The sequence below is a fragment of the Poromitra crassiceps genome, assembly GCF_964638095.1.
Source record: "Poromitra crassiceps genome assembly, chromosome: 1".
Classification (NCBI taxonomy): Eukaryota; Metazoa; Chordata; class Actinopteri; order Beryciformes; family Melamphaidae; genus Poromitra; species Poromitra crassiceps.
In genome coordinates, this window is record NC_139623.1 from 88,242,507 (window position 1) to 88,262,032 (window position 19,526).

Here is a 19,526-nt window from a genome sequence, read left to right on the forward strand (position 1 = left end):
CAAAACAAAAAAACACTGCATGTTTTACTTCTGGTGAGGTCAAGGAAAAGGTAGGAAAAGGAGTTAGACAATATATCGAAATATCGCAATATTCAATATATCGCAATATCGGTGATATCGCAATACTATCGTATCGTGACTCAAGTTAGTATCGTATCGTGGGCATCTGGTGATTCCCACCCCTACAAGAAACGCGAGCGTGGTCTATTTGACGAACTGTCTGAACCGTACTTTTCTCCAAAGAATCTCCTCCAGAAGTCAGCAGCGTCGGCTTTGGTGATCCTGAAGGTGTCTCCCTGGAACTGTCCTCCGGGGAAGATGGCTTTGATTTCGGCCAGCATGTGGCTGAAGATCAGAGACAGCTTGGTCAGGTTCCTCCTGCAGACACACACACAGAGGAGAGGAGAGATGTGAGCAAAGAGTTGGTTCACCACTATGTAAAAAAAGTCAGTAGTGGGCTGCCAGTGATATCTGACATAATATATGTGTGGCGGCCTGGGAGAACCCTTCACGTGTCGTCACTGCTACACATTGTTGGCAATGAGCCAAAGAAGGTCGAAAATGGGTTTTGCAGGTATTTTGAGATTTGAGTGATTTGGTTACAATCATTATTTTCATAAAACAAAAAGGAAAGTATTTATTTTTATGGTTTTGGTGGAATGCCAATGTAGAAAATATTATGTTGTGGAATGTTTAAACCATTTTTCTCACATTTTACTTTTAGCGACATAACAGATTCAAATACTCTTTTTGATCTCAGAGAGCTATCACAGTAAAAAAAAAAAATACATATAGGGGGTAGTTTATAATTTATGGAAATATTAAAAAGAAAATGGAAATGCCATATGATGAGTCGCATGAAAATAAAGGACTTTAACATGAAATATGATCACTGTAGTTATGTCTTTATTTATTTTTATTATAACACCAACATAATGTGAGGATGTTATCAAATTTAGAGATGATTAAGTGATCAATTCAAATGCCACTGCAAACAGTACTTTATGCACTCAACTCGCAGTTAGTTTCAAACCCTCTCTCAATGTAATTATGTAACATTATACTTACACATTGTTAACTTTCTAGACTAAGAAAGTTAGACAATATCAAGTTAAAGCAGAGATAATTTTTTCATCAATATTTTTTAATGACTGCTATAACATGTTGCGAGAGCAGGATCATATCAAAAGGAAATACAGCTAATAAGTAGCGTGAAGATTAACATTAACCCAGCAATAGTAGAGTATATTATACCACTTTCAACCCAACGACCAGGGTTAAATTTACAATCCTTCTTTTGTCAATTCACACCAAATCAGTCAACACGGGTTAATCCTTGGTCATGACATAACAAATAACATAATAACGTAACAGATAGCAACCCGGGTTAACCCTTTCTTACCCCAAATCAATCTGGGAATAACCTTGGTGTATAAGGCGTATTAGATACTAATTCAGTTCAGTGTTTCGCTGAGCTCAATGTTTTCTCAAATTCAATCACTGAAAGTTTGAATTTGTAGCATTTATTTAGTCATAGTCTATTTATCCCCTATATACAATTATAAAGTAGCATTTAAACTGTATGAGCAAAACAGAAACTTAAACACTGCTATATAAAGAGATATTGAGAAAAAATGAAAGTTTAATTTTAGAAAGTCTTTGATGAGGTATTAGGAATCGGCTTGTGAAATGGCTGAGATAAGCTTAGAGCCCAGCTATAATCATCGTAAAATTTAGGTGAAAAAATCTTGAATCTTGAAGGAGGTGGGGAAGGACATGCTGGCCGGAATGTTTTTTTGTGGGTGTTTGGGCTCTCCCTCTCCTTTGTCTCTGGCTCCCTGTGAGATTAGCCTGCGCGCTGGTAAACACCCCGGGGAGACACACACACGCAACGGGGTGACTTTGGCCAAGGTGTGTGTGTGGGGGGAGAGGGGGACAAAGAGAGCGTACAGGCTGTGGGGTGCTGATAACAAGCTTTGTAAGGGCAGTGCACGTGTGTGTGTGTGTGTGTGTGTGTGTGTGTGTGTGTGTGTGTGTGGTTCGTGCATGTTTTGTACCCTGAGCACATCATCCCAACTTTTAATTCTTCTTTCACACCCGCACAGGCTAAGCTTCGTGCACAGAACTTTTATAAAACACGATTTCAGACGGCAGCCCGTCTTCATTGTCACACGAACACTACAACACATGCATGCGGCCACTACACACACTCATGCTGACGGTGGCCGGTGAAATATGTCCTCTGCATTTGACCCATCCAGGCTTGTCCTTTTCCTCCAGGGGGCAGGCCAGGAGCAGTGGTCGCTTTTTCTTTCCAGCGCCCGGGGACCATCATTGGACCATCATTGGACCAACTTCAGATGTTGTCGTCACTGGTCGGATGACGATCTTCTGCATGTTTTTAGTGGGGGGTTATGTACGGAGGAACCCCCTGGGGGGTATGGGGAGAACATGCAAACTCCACACAGAAAGGCCCTTTCGACGAGATAGCCCACCTGGGCAGTAGGCACTGAAGATATGGGGGGGTCACAACTCTAGCGCCCACAGCGTCCCAGGCGAGAATCGAACTCAGGACCTTCTAGCTGTGAGGTGACAGCGCTACCGACTGCGCCACCGTACCCCGTATGCAGCTGTTTTTTTTTTAATTATTACATCCGGGTTATTGTATCCGGGTTTGTTTGGGGCACTGCAGGTGCACAAGGTGTCATTTTAAGCTGCGAGCAGCAGCTCTATTCACCTTATTCTTTGTCCATACAAGGACGTTTCTGCATGACGTCATTTTGTAATCGTCTTTCCGGTTTTAAACACGGAAGTAGATTACACCTACCGTAGTCATTTTTAGACTTGCCAAAAAGCTGTTTTCAAGCAAAAAACAAACAAACTGTTTTAAAGTTTTTCGGTGAGAACGTAACATATATGTGACCAGTTTATCAGAATAACGCCTATTGGAAATATTTAACGAGCCACCGAGGCCAGTAGTGTTCCTATTTGCGCGGATAGCAGCCAGCAGACAGGCAGGCAGGAATGAGTTAACTTGTCAGTCAGACTCGTCCCAGCCCAGGCCACTCGAGGTGAGGCTGCGCAATCGTGAGTATGCACAATCTGATCACTCTTCCTTAAATAAAGTTTGCTGTGAAGGTTTGTACAGAGGCATGTTTTTGGTTTTACTTCTTCATATTATACTTGCAGTTATCTAGGCAATGTTGATGTTTCTATTAGTGAACAAATAGGTAACATGTATCATCGCGTTAGCATTATATTCACTAAATCTTGCTTCAAACGACCCAAATTGGGCTTCAAACGGCCAAATTTTTCTTCTTTTTTTTGGCCTGGCCTGCTTGGTATAAATGGCCGGCCTGAATTATGATCCCAGTCCGCCCCCTGGTCCGTGGCCACAGCTATTGTGAATTTGTGGTTGTTTTCAATATAATTTATGCCAAAATATGATATATATTCACCACTGTAGAATATGAGTTTGTCCAGTTGGTCTATATCCACCACTGTAGGCAGCAGCAAAGTTCAACTTGATTTGAAGTTTGCATTGTGGTTTGAGAGCAGCAAACCACATGGGAGCTTTAAAACGTGTCTTTTCACATAACAAATTTTCACATTTTCCACACTTATTGCAACACACTAATGAATTGATGTAGTTAATAATTACACCCTTCAGACTTTAAACACAGGGAGAGCGTTTTTCATACAAATATTACATTACAGATCAGAGACGAGAAGGCCAGAGAGGTCATAAATCGTATGAAGAACATGAACAGACAAGTTCAAAATAAATGGACTAAGGCCGTGGTCACACAGTCAGGAAATGGACAGAATTATAACACGGATAGATGTATGTCCGTTGCATGTACAAGTAACCTACTTGTACAGCAGGTGGCGGTAAGCACCATGACGGTGTCAGCGACTCGCCTATAAACTGAGAGAAGAAGAAAGCTGGCATTAGCTAGCTGTTAGCTCTGTGCGCTACATTACTTATGTGGCAATAAAAGGCCACTGAATGACCGGATTGATGTACTGGTCGGCCAGTTCGAGTCATGCTGTTTCCATGAAGCCCACCAGCTTTGATATCTGTTGGCTAGTTGTTGATATTTATAACGGTAAAATAACATTATGTTATAGCGATGCGGACAACCCGCTCAGCCATTTGAGCTCTGAGAACGCCTCCTCGACTCTGTCTGGCTAAACGGACAGTGACTATCCGACCATCCATTCATCCGATACGTCCATCCAGAAAAAGTTCAGCCCTCTTGAACTTTTCTGTCTATCAATTATGCAAATTTACGTACGCTTCATCAGTGCTCCACGGACAGACGGACAGCTGTCTTGAAAATGAATGGAAGTGAACGCAGATGGACAGACACCAGGGACAGATCAGTGTGGCCACCCCCTAAGACAGTGGTTCTCAAATGGGGGTTCGGGGACCCCCAGGGTTCCGTGGCCCTTTGCCAGGGGGTCCGCGAAAAGTTTCAGGAAAATAAAAATAAAAACTATTTTTTTTTGCAAAAGCTTCATAGTTCAATGAAAATATGTTATGCTTTAAATCTAAAATGGTTCAAGGATTATATTCTAGTCTAACAAACCTATCAATTTAAAAGTCAAGCACGTTACGTGGAAACAAGCTTTATCCCAAATCCAAAATCAGAATGAGGGGGTCCCCGGTATATTTTCTATCTTGTAAGATCTTGGCTGAAAGACATTTGAGAACCTCTGCCCTAAGATCATAATAATGTTGATAACACTGACTGATACAATTGTATTTGTCTGGAAACTACTCATAAGGCCTTGTTGCAGAAATATTGGATTTCTCAGGGGCACAGAGTGATGAGCTAGCTGCAGCGGACCACAACAGTTGAATGCACAAATATCGAGTAGTTCCATGCAGTGGTAGAGAGCTGAAAAGTTCTGTCTATTTGTCCAAAAGTCAGCATTTAAGACAAAGGCCTCGCTAAGAAAAGGTTAAAGGTTTCACAAGTGTTCTTGAAGGGTTTGATTTGTAAATGGGAAAACTCACATACTGTCACTGTCCGTAATAACAAAGGTTCAAGAGAGTCCAAATAAATACCTTCAACCCATTAATCACTATATGGCTATAGTTTTGCACTTTATAGTGTTGCACTTTACATTCTAATGCCTTTGCTGCTGTTGCTATTGTTAGTTGTTGTTCATAAGTATTGTTGCTGTTCTTATCTTTTAGTGTGTGTATTGGATTTACTGTATGTTTGTGTTTATTTTTAGAGCTGTTTTTATGTCTTCCTTGTGAGAGCTGCTGTAACGAGTAAATTTCCCCACTGTGGGATTAATAAAGGCAATCAATCAATATGGTCAGTAATGCGGAAACTGTGTGAACCATATTGTATGTGATGGTACTGAAGTGCCAACTGATGCAGTGTAATCATGTAAAATGTCCCTGACAGCCACAATCACTGTAGCTGAGCTCGTAGCCTGAGATCAGGCTGAATTGTCAACTCCTCACACAAAACTCAACTCAGTGGAGTGGGCGGAGTCACGGGTCTGACACTGGCAACTCTTGTCCTTCTGGAATGAGTCTGGAACAGTATACTTCCGGGTTCTTCAGTGGAAAAGTCTATGGGATTTAACATGGGGGTTTGGCTTAAATGCATAAAATAAGGTCTGTGGTTAACAAAAGTTTATGGGAACGTGAATCTGGGTTCTGCATGATAATCTTCACAAAGGTCAATAACTGTTATGACTTTTGGAACGTAAATGCGTTTTTCTTTTTAAATGCGATTTTTATAAAACGCTTCAAAAGGCATAAAGGTTATTCACCTTTGTGAAGAGCATTATACTGAATCCAAATTCAGCTTCAAAACACGAGTCTACAAACCAATGGGTGATGTCATGGTGGCTATGTCCATCATTTGTTATACAGTGAGACAAACCAGGGTCTTTACATGGGGGACTGCTGAGTCATGCGGATGGTCTTGATTGAATGACAATAACAAATAGTTCTCAGTTCTATGAAGCAGGTATGATTTCTGTAAGATTACTATGTGTGCTTCTACTGGCAGCAGAGCTTTTGCATGTGCTGTGGATACACATATCTGACAGTGGTTTGACTCAAAGCACTGTGACGTACAGTGTGTTTGCATAGAGAGTGACTGCTCTGTGCCGTAGCAGGCACTCTGGTCTGTGTATGTGTGCGTGTGTGTGTGTGTGTGTGTGTGTGTGTGTGTGTGCGTGCATGCGTGCGTGTGTGTGCGTGTGCACACTCACAAAGCGCAGCCCGTCCCACTAATTTCATGCTCTTCCAGTCACCATTAGGCCTCTAATCAACCCAGGACGGGCCCAAACCTCTCCATTGGGATGCAGGGGGAGTGGTGCAGATGCTTACATAATGGCTTGCCATGTGAACTCAATTTCAAGCCTCGTTGTGGAAGAGTGCTCGGCTTTTTCAGGGCGCCCGTAAATCAAAAACAAAGGGATGTATTCGAGGATGTCTTGAGCAACTTTCCTTCGCTTGACGAGACACACTGTGAGACACATGACAGGCAGACGGATCAATTCGCTGCCGTGTTATCGGACGCAGAGCGAGACGAGGGGCAAGTTTGTGAGTTCAGGGTCTCTGTGAAAACATGGTACAGTATGTAGAAAACATGGTACAGTATGCAGAAAACATGGTACAGTATGCAGAAAACATGGTACAGTATGTAGAAAACATGGTACAGTATGCAGAAAACATGGTACAGTATGCAGAAAACATGGTACAGTATGTCGAAAACATGGTACAGTATGCAGTATGCATGGTACAGTATGCAGAAAACATGGTACAGTATGCAGAAAACATGGTACAGTATGCAGTATGCATGGTACAATATGCATGGTACAGTATGCAGTATGCATGGTACAGTATGCAGTATGCATGGTACAGTATGCAGTATGCATGGTACAATATGCATGGTACAGTATGCAGAAAACATGGTACAGTATGCAGTATGCATGGTACAGTATGCAGAAAACATGGTACAGTATGCAGAAAACATGGTACAGTATGCAGTATGCATGGTACAATATGCATGGTACAGTATGCAGTATGCATGGTACAGTATGCATGGTACATTATGCAGTATGCATGGTACAGTATGCAGTATGCATGGTACAGTATGCAGTATGCATGGTACAGTATGCATGGTACAGTATGCAGTATGCATGGTACAGTATGCAGTATGCATGGTACAGTATGCATGGTACAGTATGCAGTATGCATGGTACAGTATGCAGTATGCATGGTACAGTATGCAGTATGCATGGTACAATATGCATGGTACAGTATGCATGGTACAATATGCATGGTACAGTATGCAGTATGCATGGTACAATATGCATGGTACAGTATGCAGTATGCATGGTACAGTATGCAGTATGCATGGTACAGTATGCATGGTACAATATGCATGGTACAGTATGCAGTATGCATGGTACAATATGCATGGTACAGTATGCAGTATGCATCGTACAATATGCATGGTACAGTATGCATGGTACAGTATGCATGGTACAGTATGCAGTATGCATGGTACAGTATGCAGTATGCATGGTACAGTATGCAGTATGCATGGTACAATATGCATGGTACAGTATGCAGTAGGGGTGTCACAATATATCGTCCCACGAAATTTCGCGATAGTAAAACATCACGATATGTATCGTTGAGATGAAATCTCATATCGCGATTTTTTTTTTTTTTTTTTTTTTTTTAATAGACTAAGAAACGTCTTTGTTTGTTGAAGTTCAATGTGTGGAAAGTAGTTCAGTTGAACAAGTCTCTGAAGAGACACATGAGAAGTTATACAGGAGAGAAAACATTCAATTGAGTTTCTGGCAAAACTGTTTACTTGACAGGAAAAACTGAAGATGCATAAAAAATAGACTAAGAAAAGTCTTGTTGTTTGAGTTTGAAGAAAAACTGAAGATGCATAATGAGAATTTATACTGCTGAGAAACCTTTTAGTTCAAAGTAAATCTAAGTGACGGTGTAACTCATTCTATTTCAAGATAAGCCTTATCTCCAATCTCATGTTTTTTCTAGTTGTTATTGTAATAACAATTTCCCACAACAGCATGTTTTGTATTTGTGCATTTCAAATAAAATACTACTTTTCCAGTCATATATTGTCATTATTCAAGTTTAAAAAAATATTGTTAAAATCGTATCGTATCGTTATCGTGAACCCAGTATCGTGATACGTATCGTATCGTGAACTGAGTGTATCGTGACACCCCTAGTATGCAGTATGCATGGTACAGTATGCATGGTACAGTATACAGTCTGCTAGGCTAGTCTGTCCTTCTCATGCCCTGCCTATGCCGTTAGCCTACTTGTGTAATATGCCCTGTGTGACAGCGCCCCTGCAGCACAGCCAGAGCATTCATTACTAGGGATAATGTACTGGAGAGGCGGGTGGGCACAAACTGTGTGGCTCAATATTGGCTAGCTGTTTGCAAAGCAATAGATGTCCCTCGGTGGCTCTGTGATGGCCTGATCAATGTGTCGCTGTCATTGAATCCAGTGGCAGCCACCAATCACTTCAACTAGGGCTGCACAATATATCCTTTCAGCATCGTGCAATAGTCACATCGCAGAACGTGCAATGTCGAGTAATGCAAATTAACTCGTAGCCTACAGTAATGCACGTCCTCTCTGTTACCTTCTAAGCTCTTTTCCTACTAACTATAGTACATTTACTCACTTAAATATGTAGCATCCTGCAACTGCGGCTAAAAACACACTCACTCAGGTTACCCACTTTCTTAAACATGCAAGGCTTGATAGACCCATTCAAGTCTTTTGGTGAAAATTCCTGTATTTTTTCATATCGCAAAATATATATCGCAGAAGAAAAAAATATTGCAATGTCACTTTTTCCAATATTGTGCAGCCCTAACTTCAACACATCCAAACACCACATGAAGCTAAATTAGGTTTCCACTTCCAGCTTTAAGACATTACAAAAGTCAGGTTTCAGCCTTTAAAAAAAGAACGAAAAAAGAAAATAACGGTCTAATGCTGTTACGTACAACAAAGACACAACTTGCAGCGAGTGACGCTGGCCTACATGGTGTCACACCATTGTTGTGGTGACACCTGCACTGGTGCAGCTCAACCGTCTACTCTACTTTATGTATATTCCTCCTGGCTTCCTGTCACCTGAAAGACATCATTGTCCTCAGTCACTATTGTTGCTCTTTGACACCATGCACTTGCCGCCAAAACTCTCAAAACACTTTAAAAAAAAACATCAGCCTTATGTCATGTCTATGGGTTTCAAGACAGTTAACAGTAACAGACCGTGAAATTAAAGAGAAGATAGTTTGTGATTTGCCTCACAGCGTCAAAAGCCACATGCTGACTAGAGCGGCAGAACTCAAACTGGGGTCTAGGGCACCTCATGGCCCAATTATGCTCCATTTTCATACGAAAATAAATCTGTTTATTTAAAACTCACTGCTCACATACTTCCATACTTTCACGTTGGTATCATGTTAAGCAAGAAATACATCCACTAGTGGGCAGGAGAGAGTCAAATGTGTGAGTGTGTGTGTGTGGTACTGCTCCGTTTCATCCAGATGCATAAGCTTTCAGAAAACATACAGAATATGAATATCCCTCCTTATTCTGACCGGACAACCTGCCTTATTTTTTTTACCAACTTTGAGAGCTGCGACGTACAGACGGGTAGGCAGGAGCTTTGTAAATTGTGGGAGCCAACGCGTCTGTCTTGACAGACTAGGGGTGCAAAATGAGTTCAATTTCGCCGCAATTGAATTCACTATAGTTGGTCAAAATTACAGAATGCATAAGAATGACTATTATTGGCATCAGAGTGCACTCTCACCCCCATTGTCTCATAATACAAACAATTTATCTCATATCTTATCTGTCCGTTTTGTTTTTCTTTTCTTTATCTCCTTGATGCTGTCGTTGATGCTATTAGTGTTGGTGATGATGAGAATGTTGACGTTTAGGTTATTGATGGTAATTCTGATTTTGTCATTTGAATACTAATGTATAGTCTACAATTATGTAAGCCTATGTGCTGCACTATGGTTCTGGCTATGAAGCAATCAATGGTGTCTTGTAAGCCCATGCGGGCTGGGCATACTGAAGTATGCATGACACAATAATAAAATATTACCTACCTACCCTACCTACCTACTACCTCTTACACAATTCAATACAAATTGACAACAACAAAGATTCTCCTACATGATGGGGTGTGTCAATTTGGTCACCAGGCCTAAAGAGGAGGAGGGGAGGGCGCTGAATCAACACCATACACCTGCCTGAGAGTTGGTTAGCTGGGGCTGGAGATAGCCATGTTCCTCAGGCCTGGAGGTTAGAGGTTAAGGCTGGAGGATGGGAGGTGGGGCTTAAGCTCCATGCTTTGATCCAGGAGGTCGGGAGCAGAGAATGCAAACTGGAGGCTATAAGGAGGCGGAGCTTAGAAACCGCATAACTAGATGCTGTGTGCTAGGGCAGCCCAGTCGGCAGAATAAAATGTTGGCATGTTACGTTTCTGCAAACCACAGATACGTTGAATGTTAACGTCGTGAACCAAAAAGAGATTGCATGTCAACATTTAAATGTGTATATCAACGCATAGCCCTCTAGTGGTCGTGTAAATACAGTCTGCTATTGAAATAACAGATTGCCTCTGACAGGTCCCAGCCTTTCCCAAGTCTATATTTCAACCGTAAGGCACATTTAACGTTTTTGTTATTTAACCCTAACCCAAACCATAATCATAACCAAAGTTGTTTTATTTGCATGTTTTCAAATTAACGTTGATGTTTTCAAAATAACTGTGATTTTCAAATAATTGAACATTTTCAGACCGACATTTTCTAATTAACCGACATTTTCTAATTAACTGACATTTTCACATTTACATTGGAAACGCTCCTGTGGTTGGAAGACTTGTTGAAATGTTGATAAGCAACATTTTGAAATGTTTTTATTTTATTTTCGATTTTAACAATATTCAAACAAAACAAAACAAACGAACAAGCACAGACACAGGAAAGGAAAAGAAAGAAAAGCATACATATAATATTGACAGTCATTATAATGTGGTGCTACCATCCACATTGATGTGCTTGCAAGAGATGCTGTGCATACTAGGGTCCCACGCAAGGGGTCCAAGAGGAACCCGCTGGGCAAGTCACCCACCTCGTCGAGACGGGTCCCAAATAGTTAGAAACTTTTTAAGTGAGTTGGTTCTCAGGGATCTGAGCCTCTCCATCCTTATGACAGAGAGATCATGTCCATCAACCAAGAAGGTGACAAGGGGGACTTCCATTCTTTCAGAATGAGTTTTTTTGGCAACAGTTGTCCCCAGCGTTAGAGACTGTTGCACAGCTGTGGGGAAGCCCAGAGAGGTCTCAGAGCAGCCGAAGATGGCGAGTTCTGCCCCCGGCTGAAGGGTTATTTTGTGGGCCTTAGAAAAGAAATGTTGATAATATGCAATGTATTTTTGGTTCAGAAACATATCCGTGGTTTGCAAAATGTGAAATGCAACATTTTATTCTGGGTTGGCTCGGGGCTGGAGCCTGCACATGGAGTCTGCGTTTGGGTGTGTGGGTGTGTATGTTTGTGCAGCTGACGAGAAAGATAGGGCGAGAGCACACTGGCCATGGGGGATAGTAATGGCTTGGGTCTATCACACAGATGAGATGCCTATCAGATCGCCTACAAGCTGCTACTGCCACCACACTCAATAAGCCACCGCCTGTGATGGAGGGATGGGGTGGGTGGTGTGTGTGTGTGTGTGTGTGTGGGGGGGGGGGGGGGGCAGCTGGGAGGGGGTGGAAGAGTGAATGGAGAATGGAGACCATAGAACTTTTTGGTTTGTTTGAGTGAAATGTTTTATGGTCTCTCCTGATTCTGAATATAGCTGAATCATAGGTTTGACCAAGTAAAACTCTTTTTATAAGGATTTTTCGAAACGTCTATGGACAAATTAATGGGGAATGAAATCCCTTAGATCTAAGGCTGCAACTAACGATTATTTTCATTATCAATTAATCTGAGGATTATTTTCTCGAGTAATTGATTAGTTGTTTAGGTCTATAAAATGTCAGAAAATGGTGAAAAATGTGGATCAGTGTTTCCCAAAGCCCAATATGATGACCGCAAATGTGTTGTTTTATCCACAACCCAAATATATTCAGTTTACTGTCATATAGAAGTAAAGAAATCAGCGAATTTGGGCTTTTTTCTTAAAAAATTACTCAAAACGATTAATCGATTATCAAAATAGTTATCGATTAACTTTCTGTCGATCGATTAATTGTTGCAACTCTACTCAGGTCCCATTCCGAACGTGGAAGAGGGCATGACTTTGGCACTCGAGGGTGAGGAGAGATGCTGGAAGGGAAAGGTGGGGTGAAAACACACCGGGCCGGGGGGCAAAGTGGACAGAGATGGATGTCAAATGAAAAAAGGGAGGAGAACGGCACTCAGTCAATGCGGAGTCGCTTGATTTAATTGTGCCTATGGATTCGTTATTAGCATCAATTATTCAGTCCATTGCGAATCATTTGCCGTGGAAAAGAGCTATGGCACATCGTCCATTAAGACAGAGGGAGAAAAGGGAAAATAGCTCTTAAAAGCTATTCATTTGAAACAAAAGAGAAAAAAACAGCTGAGGCCATCAATCAACAGTAATAAAAACAAGAAAAGCGGAGACAGCAGAGAATGGGGGAGGGGGGTGGCATATGACCAGAAGAGGAGGTCATGTTCATGATTGTCATTGTTGCCCCATCCATCTTTTCTCAGGAACACTGACTGTATAATAGATGGGTGGATTGCCGGGAAACAGAGATGACGGAAAAAGTTGTAGTCGAAAATGCTGGCTGACTAGAGATGCGCGGATGAGCTTTTATGCCATCCTAATCCACCTGTATGCATGAACCGTCTGCCCGCCATAAATCCGCGCGAATTATTTCATACTATTTATAGATCAGCGCCCGCCATGCACCCGACATTTCACAACACTATAAAAAGAGCGAACTTACGGTTTCTGCTGCCGTTGGTGCGATCGCTGCAGTCCAAGACTCCAAATAAACTTCCATGCTGTATTATGTCCAGTCCACCACTTGCCCTTATGTAGTTTACTCGGCTAACGCTATAGCTTTAAGTTTAGTTTACTTGATTGCCTCATTGTATGGGAAAATATGAACGCGTCTTCTCTTCAAACACGTCTTCAGCGGAGACTCCTTTTTGAGGGGGACATCATTGACCATATATGGACTAAAAGTGGAGCCTAGCGACCTAGCACATGGCTATTGTTTTGTTTACGGCCGTGCGTCCTTTGGGGGATCTACAATAGGCGACTAAGAATGTGCCTGATGAAAAATTCAGCTTAAAATACGTTCATAGACTAGAGAACGTAATTCATATTATTTTTCCTCATTAATGATACATCGTTTCAACCGCCCGCCGCAACCCATCCTCTATTATTCAGAATGTTTATTTTTATGATCCGGTCCGCCCGCGGGGCGGTATATCCGCGGTCAGCGCGGTTATAACTGCGGCCCGCGCATCACTATGGCTGACGCAGAGAGCATCTGATAGAACACCTTCTAGAGAGGCTTAGTTTTGCTCTTAAAACTGAATATACTGTAGTAGCCTTTTTGTGCTACTAAAACATAATGCTCGTGGTCACACATGGGAATGTTTCATCATCAACACAGCATGCCGATATAAGTATTTACTTTGATTCACGGTGGTAAAACCTCCTTTTGATCAACTGGCAACTATTCTATAAAAATGTGTTAGAAATTAAACTCCCAACTACGAGTATCACTGGACTTTTGGACACATCACATGCAGTGTGATGCCCAATATCGGTTAAACCCATGAAAATTTCGCTTTTTTTTCTCTTTTCTTTTTTACTGAGTAACACAATTTTGTTAAAAAGTGCCGAAAGCTGATTGAATTTTTCATTTTGAACATGTTCCTGCCATTGAGGTTTTGGGGGAACATTCGGTTTTAATTCCCCCCCAAGTCATGGTGGGAATCCTCCTCCGTGCCCATTCCATCGACCGTGTGTCAGCAGATCGGGAGAAGACCTTAGTCAGAGAGAGGTGAGTAAACCCAGCAACGACCGTCACGCACGCCCACACCCCACATACGCACGCACGCACCTACACACACACACACACACACACACACACACACACACACACACACGCACGCACGTGTTGTTAGCCTCCTGGTTCCTGACTGAAACTGTTTGGCTTCCTCCTCTGGTGCTTCACTTCCTCTCCAGATGGCTCCAGTTTCTGGAAGCTTACTCATCTCGACCGGGCTCAGGTCTTTAGGGCTTCTCGTGGGAACGTGTCACATCATCACGTCAAAGCATGCTTGGTTGCTGTGACGTACAGTACGTCGACGTGTGAGGGCGAGCACGAGACTGTGTGCTACAGAGCTGAGGGAATTGTACACCCTTTGTTAGAAAAATGCACTTTTGCCTCTTTCTATCACGAAAGTCACAACATACTAGAATCAGATCATTTGAAAGAAGCTAGGGAGTCATGTTTATGTGATGCGTTCAGGATTACAACTACAAGTGAATGAGAACGATGCATAATGGAAGAGCAGCAGACACACTCGCCTTCCACTATCAATGATAGTGCAACGTTATCCTGCTTTGGGATGTTGAGTAACTTGGCATAACGTTGAGACATTTCCTGTGCCGTTACCTCACTTATCCTCAGTCATTTCAACGTCATGGCCTCCAAATCCACTCGCCTACAGAGTCAGCATTGTAAACTGGAATTAGGCCATCAAAAAAGTAAACATTTATCTCTAACTGAGATAGAGGTGGAAGAGGGTAAACAGAATTAGGCTATAACTTTGTCCTTGCGTGACTTTGGAAATCCAGCAATGAAAGTACAGAAAGTGGAGGCGCATTTCAATTCTCAAATTCAGAAATGATGCCGCTTGACTCGGGGCACAGTAGCTGGTGTCTCTGTGGCTGAATATAAATCTATCCAAGAGTTGACTGACTGGGACAGAAATTTGCAAATGTCTCTCCTCTGGCCAGCAAAACTCTTCCTTTTGTTGATACAGAGTTTCTGCATCAATTAGAAATAAGATAATATGCCACTACATTCACACACTTAAATCATAAAGCACAGCTGAGTCTGGCACGTCCATCACACAAATGAAAAGCAAAGCAAAAACACTTCTGCCCTTCTGAAAATGAGAAAACAAGGTGTAGATGTGTAGCTTTTCTCGCTGGGCCTGCACCATTCTGACAAAAAGGTACAGCTGCACCACTCTGACAAAAAGGTACAGCTGCACCATTCTGACAAAAAGGTACAGCTGCACCACTCTGACAAAAAGGTACAGCTGCACCATTCTGACAAAAAGGTACAGCTGCACCACTCTGACAAAAAGGTACAGCTGCACCACTCTGACAAAAAGGTACAGCTGAACCATTCTGACAAAAAGGTACAGCTGCACCACTCTGACAAAAAGGTACAGCTGCACCATTCTGACAAAAAGGTACAGCTGCACCACTCTGACAAAAAGGTACAGCTGCACCATTCTGACAAAAAGGTACAGCTGTACCACTCTGACAAAAAGGTACAGCTGCACCATTCTGACAAAAAGGTACAGCTGCACCATTCTGACAAAAAGGTACAGCTGCACCATTCTGACAAAAAGGTACAGCTGCACCACTCTGACAAAAAGGTACAGCTGCACCATTCTGACAAAAAGGTACAGCTGCACCACTCTGACAAAAAGGTACAGCTGCACCATTCTGACAAAAAGGTACAGCTGCACCATTCTGACAAAAAGGTACAGCTGCACCACTCTGACAAAAAGGTACAGCTGCACCAATCTGACAAAAGGTGCAACCTTGTGTCCTCACAGTGTGGCTGAACAGAAGAAACAGATGATATAGTATAGGTGTTACTGACTGAGTAAACTGTAGGTGTTACTGAGTAAATTGTGACAGTGTGAATCAAATGTCAGGGGGGTCTGCCTTAATATGCTGCAGCACAGGTTGTCTGCCATGGTGTCACTCAAACCTCAACTCAATGAAAAATGAATCATCATTTAGCAGCATGAGGTCAATGACTTGAATGCCAACACAGTTACAGACAGTGAGATGTGAATGATTTTCCCTTGCAATGTTATGCCACACACCAAAAATGAAACTGAACAAAAAGTTATTTTCTTATCCGTGTATGAACTGGCTTTGGTCAGCTCTTCCTGCCAGCATTAAGTGCAGCACGTCAGACTTCACAGGGTGGTTTCAGGCGTGCAGCGCCGAGCCTGAGAGGAAACCAACCTTGAGAAAGAGACTTACGGTAAGTGTTGCTAACCAGACCACAACACACAACAGAGGAAAACCCAACACCCACAATAGAGCAGATAATGACTTCTGCAGTTTCTTTGGAACAGCTATTCATGTTGGGAATGGAAGGCCCTAACGTACTGCTGCACAGGTGTCTCACACTATACCAGATATAGCTTAAATTAACAGCAATCTTGCTTTACAACGTTCAGTTTTAACACCAGTCCTTCCCTCCTATCCAAATATGTGGCTCTCTCTGAGCTGCACAGCAAACCTTCCAGACTTCCAGTTGGCTCCAAAGCGACTATTGATTGGCTATTGATTTGTACATATTCTGATGAGTAATTCCACATGATGATTGAGATGAGGTGTACAGTACCTCCACACTGCTGTCAAGATGGCAGTAGCTCAGAAGCAGCTTCATGTCAGGATGATTTAAAATAAAATAATTTGCCTCTAAAAAAATATATATATATGATGAATTGGCAATTAGATTAAGGACTGGGCTGTATCCTACCTTGGCCTTCCAGGCGCAGCAAATCACAAATTACTTATTTGTTAGAAGAAATACAATATTCGCTCTGGTTCTGTATATAGCTCATTTTCCTATACAGCTTAATTATTTTGGGGACGGAGCAATAGCCTGCATCTAGCAAGCCTGCAGTGCAAGGTGCTAGTCTGTGAAGTGACTGCTCTGTAGGGAAATGAACAATGGGCTCATATAGTAGAGAGACAACAAGAGATCCAAAAGATGCTTCCTGCATTCATTTTTTCACCATTCATTTTTCAAGCAAAATACTCCAATAGAGGTGAACCATAGGAAAAGCTGGCGCAACTCTACAGTCATAGAGGTGAACCATAGGAAACGTTGGCAACACAACAGTCATAGAGGTGAACCATAGGAAACGCTGGCAACACTACAGTCATAGAGGTGAACCATCGGAAACGCTGGCAACACAACAGTCATAGAGGTGAACCATAGGAAACGCTGGCAACACAACAGTCATAGAGGTGAACCATAGGAAACGCTGGCAACACAACAGTCATAGAGGTGAACCATAGGAAACGCTGGCAACACTACAGTCATAGAGGTGAACCATAGGAAACGCTGGCAACACAACAGTCATAGAGGTGAACCATAGGAAACGCTGGCAACACTACAGTCATAGAGGTGAACCATAGGAAACGCTGGCAACACAACAGTCATAGAGGTGAACCATAGGAAACGCTGGCAACACAACAGTCATAGAGGTGAACCATAGGAAACGCTGGCAACACAACAGTCATAGAGGTGAACCATAGGAAACGCTGGCAACACTACAGTCATAGAGGTGAACCATAGGAAACGCTGGCAACACTACAGTCATAGAGGTGAACCATAGGAAACGCTGGCAACACAACAGTCATAGAGGTGAACCATAGGAAACGCTGGCAACACAACAGTCATAGAGGTGAACCATAGGAAACGCTGGCAACACAACAGTCATAGAGGTGAACCATCGGAAACGCTGGCAACACAACAGTCAGAAAAGACGAAGTGGGCTCCTGAAACACGACGCCGTGGCATGACCAAGGGGTTATCCTTAATAACACCAGGCGAGTGGATAGATTTGGGTGTGAGGTCAGCGAGTGTGTGTGTGTGTGTGTGTGTGTGTGTGGGGGGGGGGGGGGGGGGGGGGGGGGGGGGGGGGTACGGGTGTCAGACTGTCTTTTATCTGCAACACTCTGCTTCCTGGCAAAAGCAGTGCACTTTTAATCCATCTGATTTAGAGACAATCACTTTAGGAAGCAGCTAAAGCTGTGCTTGTCAGGAGGCCTATAAAACACTCCACTGTGCAAATCACTTCAGATGTGATCTTTGGCTACATGTTGAAAGAGCAGGAGACAGTTTGCACATGCTAAAAACCTATACACTTATGATACTGCAATGTGCGTTGGATAAAAGTGTCCACCGAATATTATTACATATACATGACAGGATTCATAATCATCTTCACAGCTGGTAACAGGCATAAAACACAATATCCGATCACAAAACAAAATTAAAACAAAACAAACAAGTCAAAATATGCAAATATTTCTACTAGTAGCAAGCATACTAGCAACAAGCTTGATTTAAAACAGGAAAATGACCAATATGAACTGAATGTGAACATGACGTACACTGATGAGGTGAATCCAGGTAAAAACACCAATATAAACTGAATGTGAACATGACGTACACTGATGAGGTGAATCCAGGTAAAAACAACAATATAAACTGAATGTGAACATGACGTACACTGATGAGGTGAATCCAGGTAAAAACAACAATATAAACACCAATATGAATTGAATGTGAACATGACGTACACTGATGAGGTGAATCCAGGTAAAAACAACAATATTATGAACTGAATGTGAACATGACGTACACTGATGAGGTGAATCCAGGTAAAAACACCAATATAAACTGAATGTGAACATGACGTACACTGATGAGGTGAATCCAGGTAAAAACAACAATATAAAGACCAATATGAACTGAATGTGAACATGACGTACACTGATGAGGTGAATCCAGGTAAAAACACCAATATAAACTGAATGTGAACATGACGTACACTGATGAGGTGAATCCAGGTAAAAACAACAATATAAACACCAATATGAACTGAATGTGAACATGACGTACACTGATGAGGTGAATCCAGGTAAAAACAACAATATAAACACCAATATGAACTGAATGTGAACATGACGTACACTGATGAGGTGAATCCAGGTAAAAAGCCATAATCCCCATATTAATTTTATCATTAAATCTATAGCAAGCAGCATGGAGGAGATGCCAGAGCAGCAGAAAGAAGAGCAGCAGAAAGAAGACAAGTAGCTAGAGGATTTTTAAGCTTCTTTGAGACAACTGAGATGTGGATTGTGCAAACGGGGCTGCAACTTGATATCAGGAAGATCCCAGTAATATTTTGTAATATTCAGTGTAATTGAAGCAAACTGATAAGATTCAGAAGTGTTAAGACCAAAACATCCAGGTTTCACAACAGTACCCTGAAGCTGTCCGCCTTCTAAACACCCTTAAACTTACACACAACTGTACAATTCATAGATTGCACTTTAAACACTATATAGTGTTGCTGCTCCCCCTTCCTATGGTGTTTACAGTGTTGCAGTAATGTATTACGATGC

At 42.1% G+C, this 19,526-nt stretch overlaps 1 protein-coding gene across 1 annotated transcript in view; it reads right to left on the minus strand.

Annotated features, from left to right (window-relative positions):
* cblb (Cbl proto-oncogene B, E3 ubiquitin protein ligase) overlaps window positions 1–19,526 on the minus strand; it is a gene marked incomplete at its 3' end in the record, with an annotated part of 107,095 nt that overhangs the window by 74,204 nt on the left and 13,365 nt on the right. Inside the window, exon 4 of the mRNA XM_083646792.1 lies at window positions 232–378. Coding sequence (XP_083502918.1) covers window positions 232–378 — 147 coding nt within the window. The remainder of the gene's footprint in view (window positions 1–231; window positions 379–19,526) is intronic.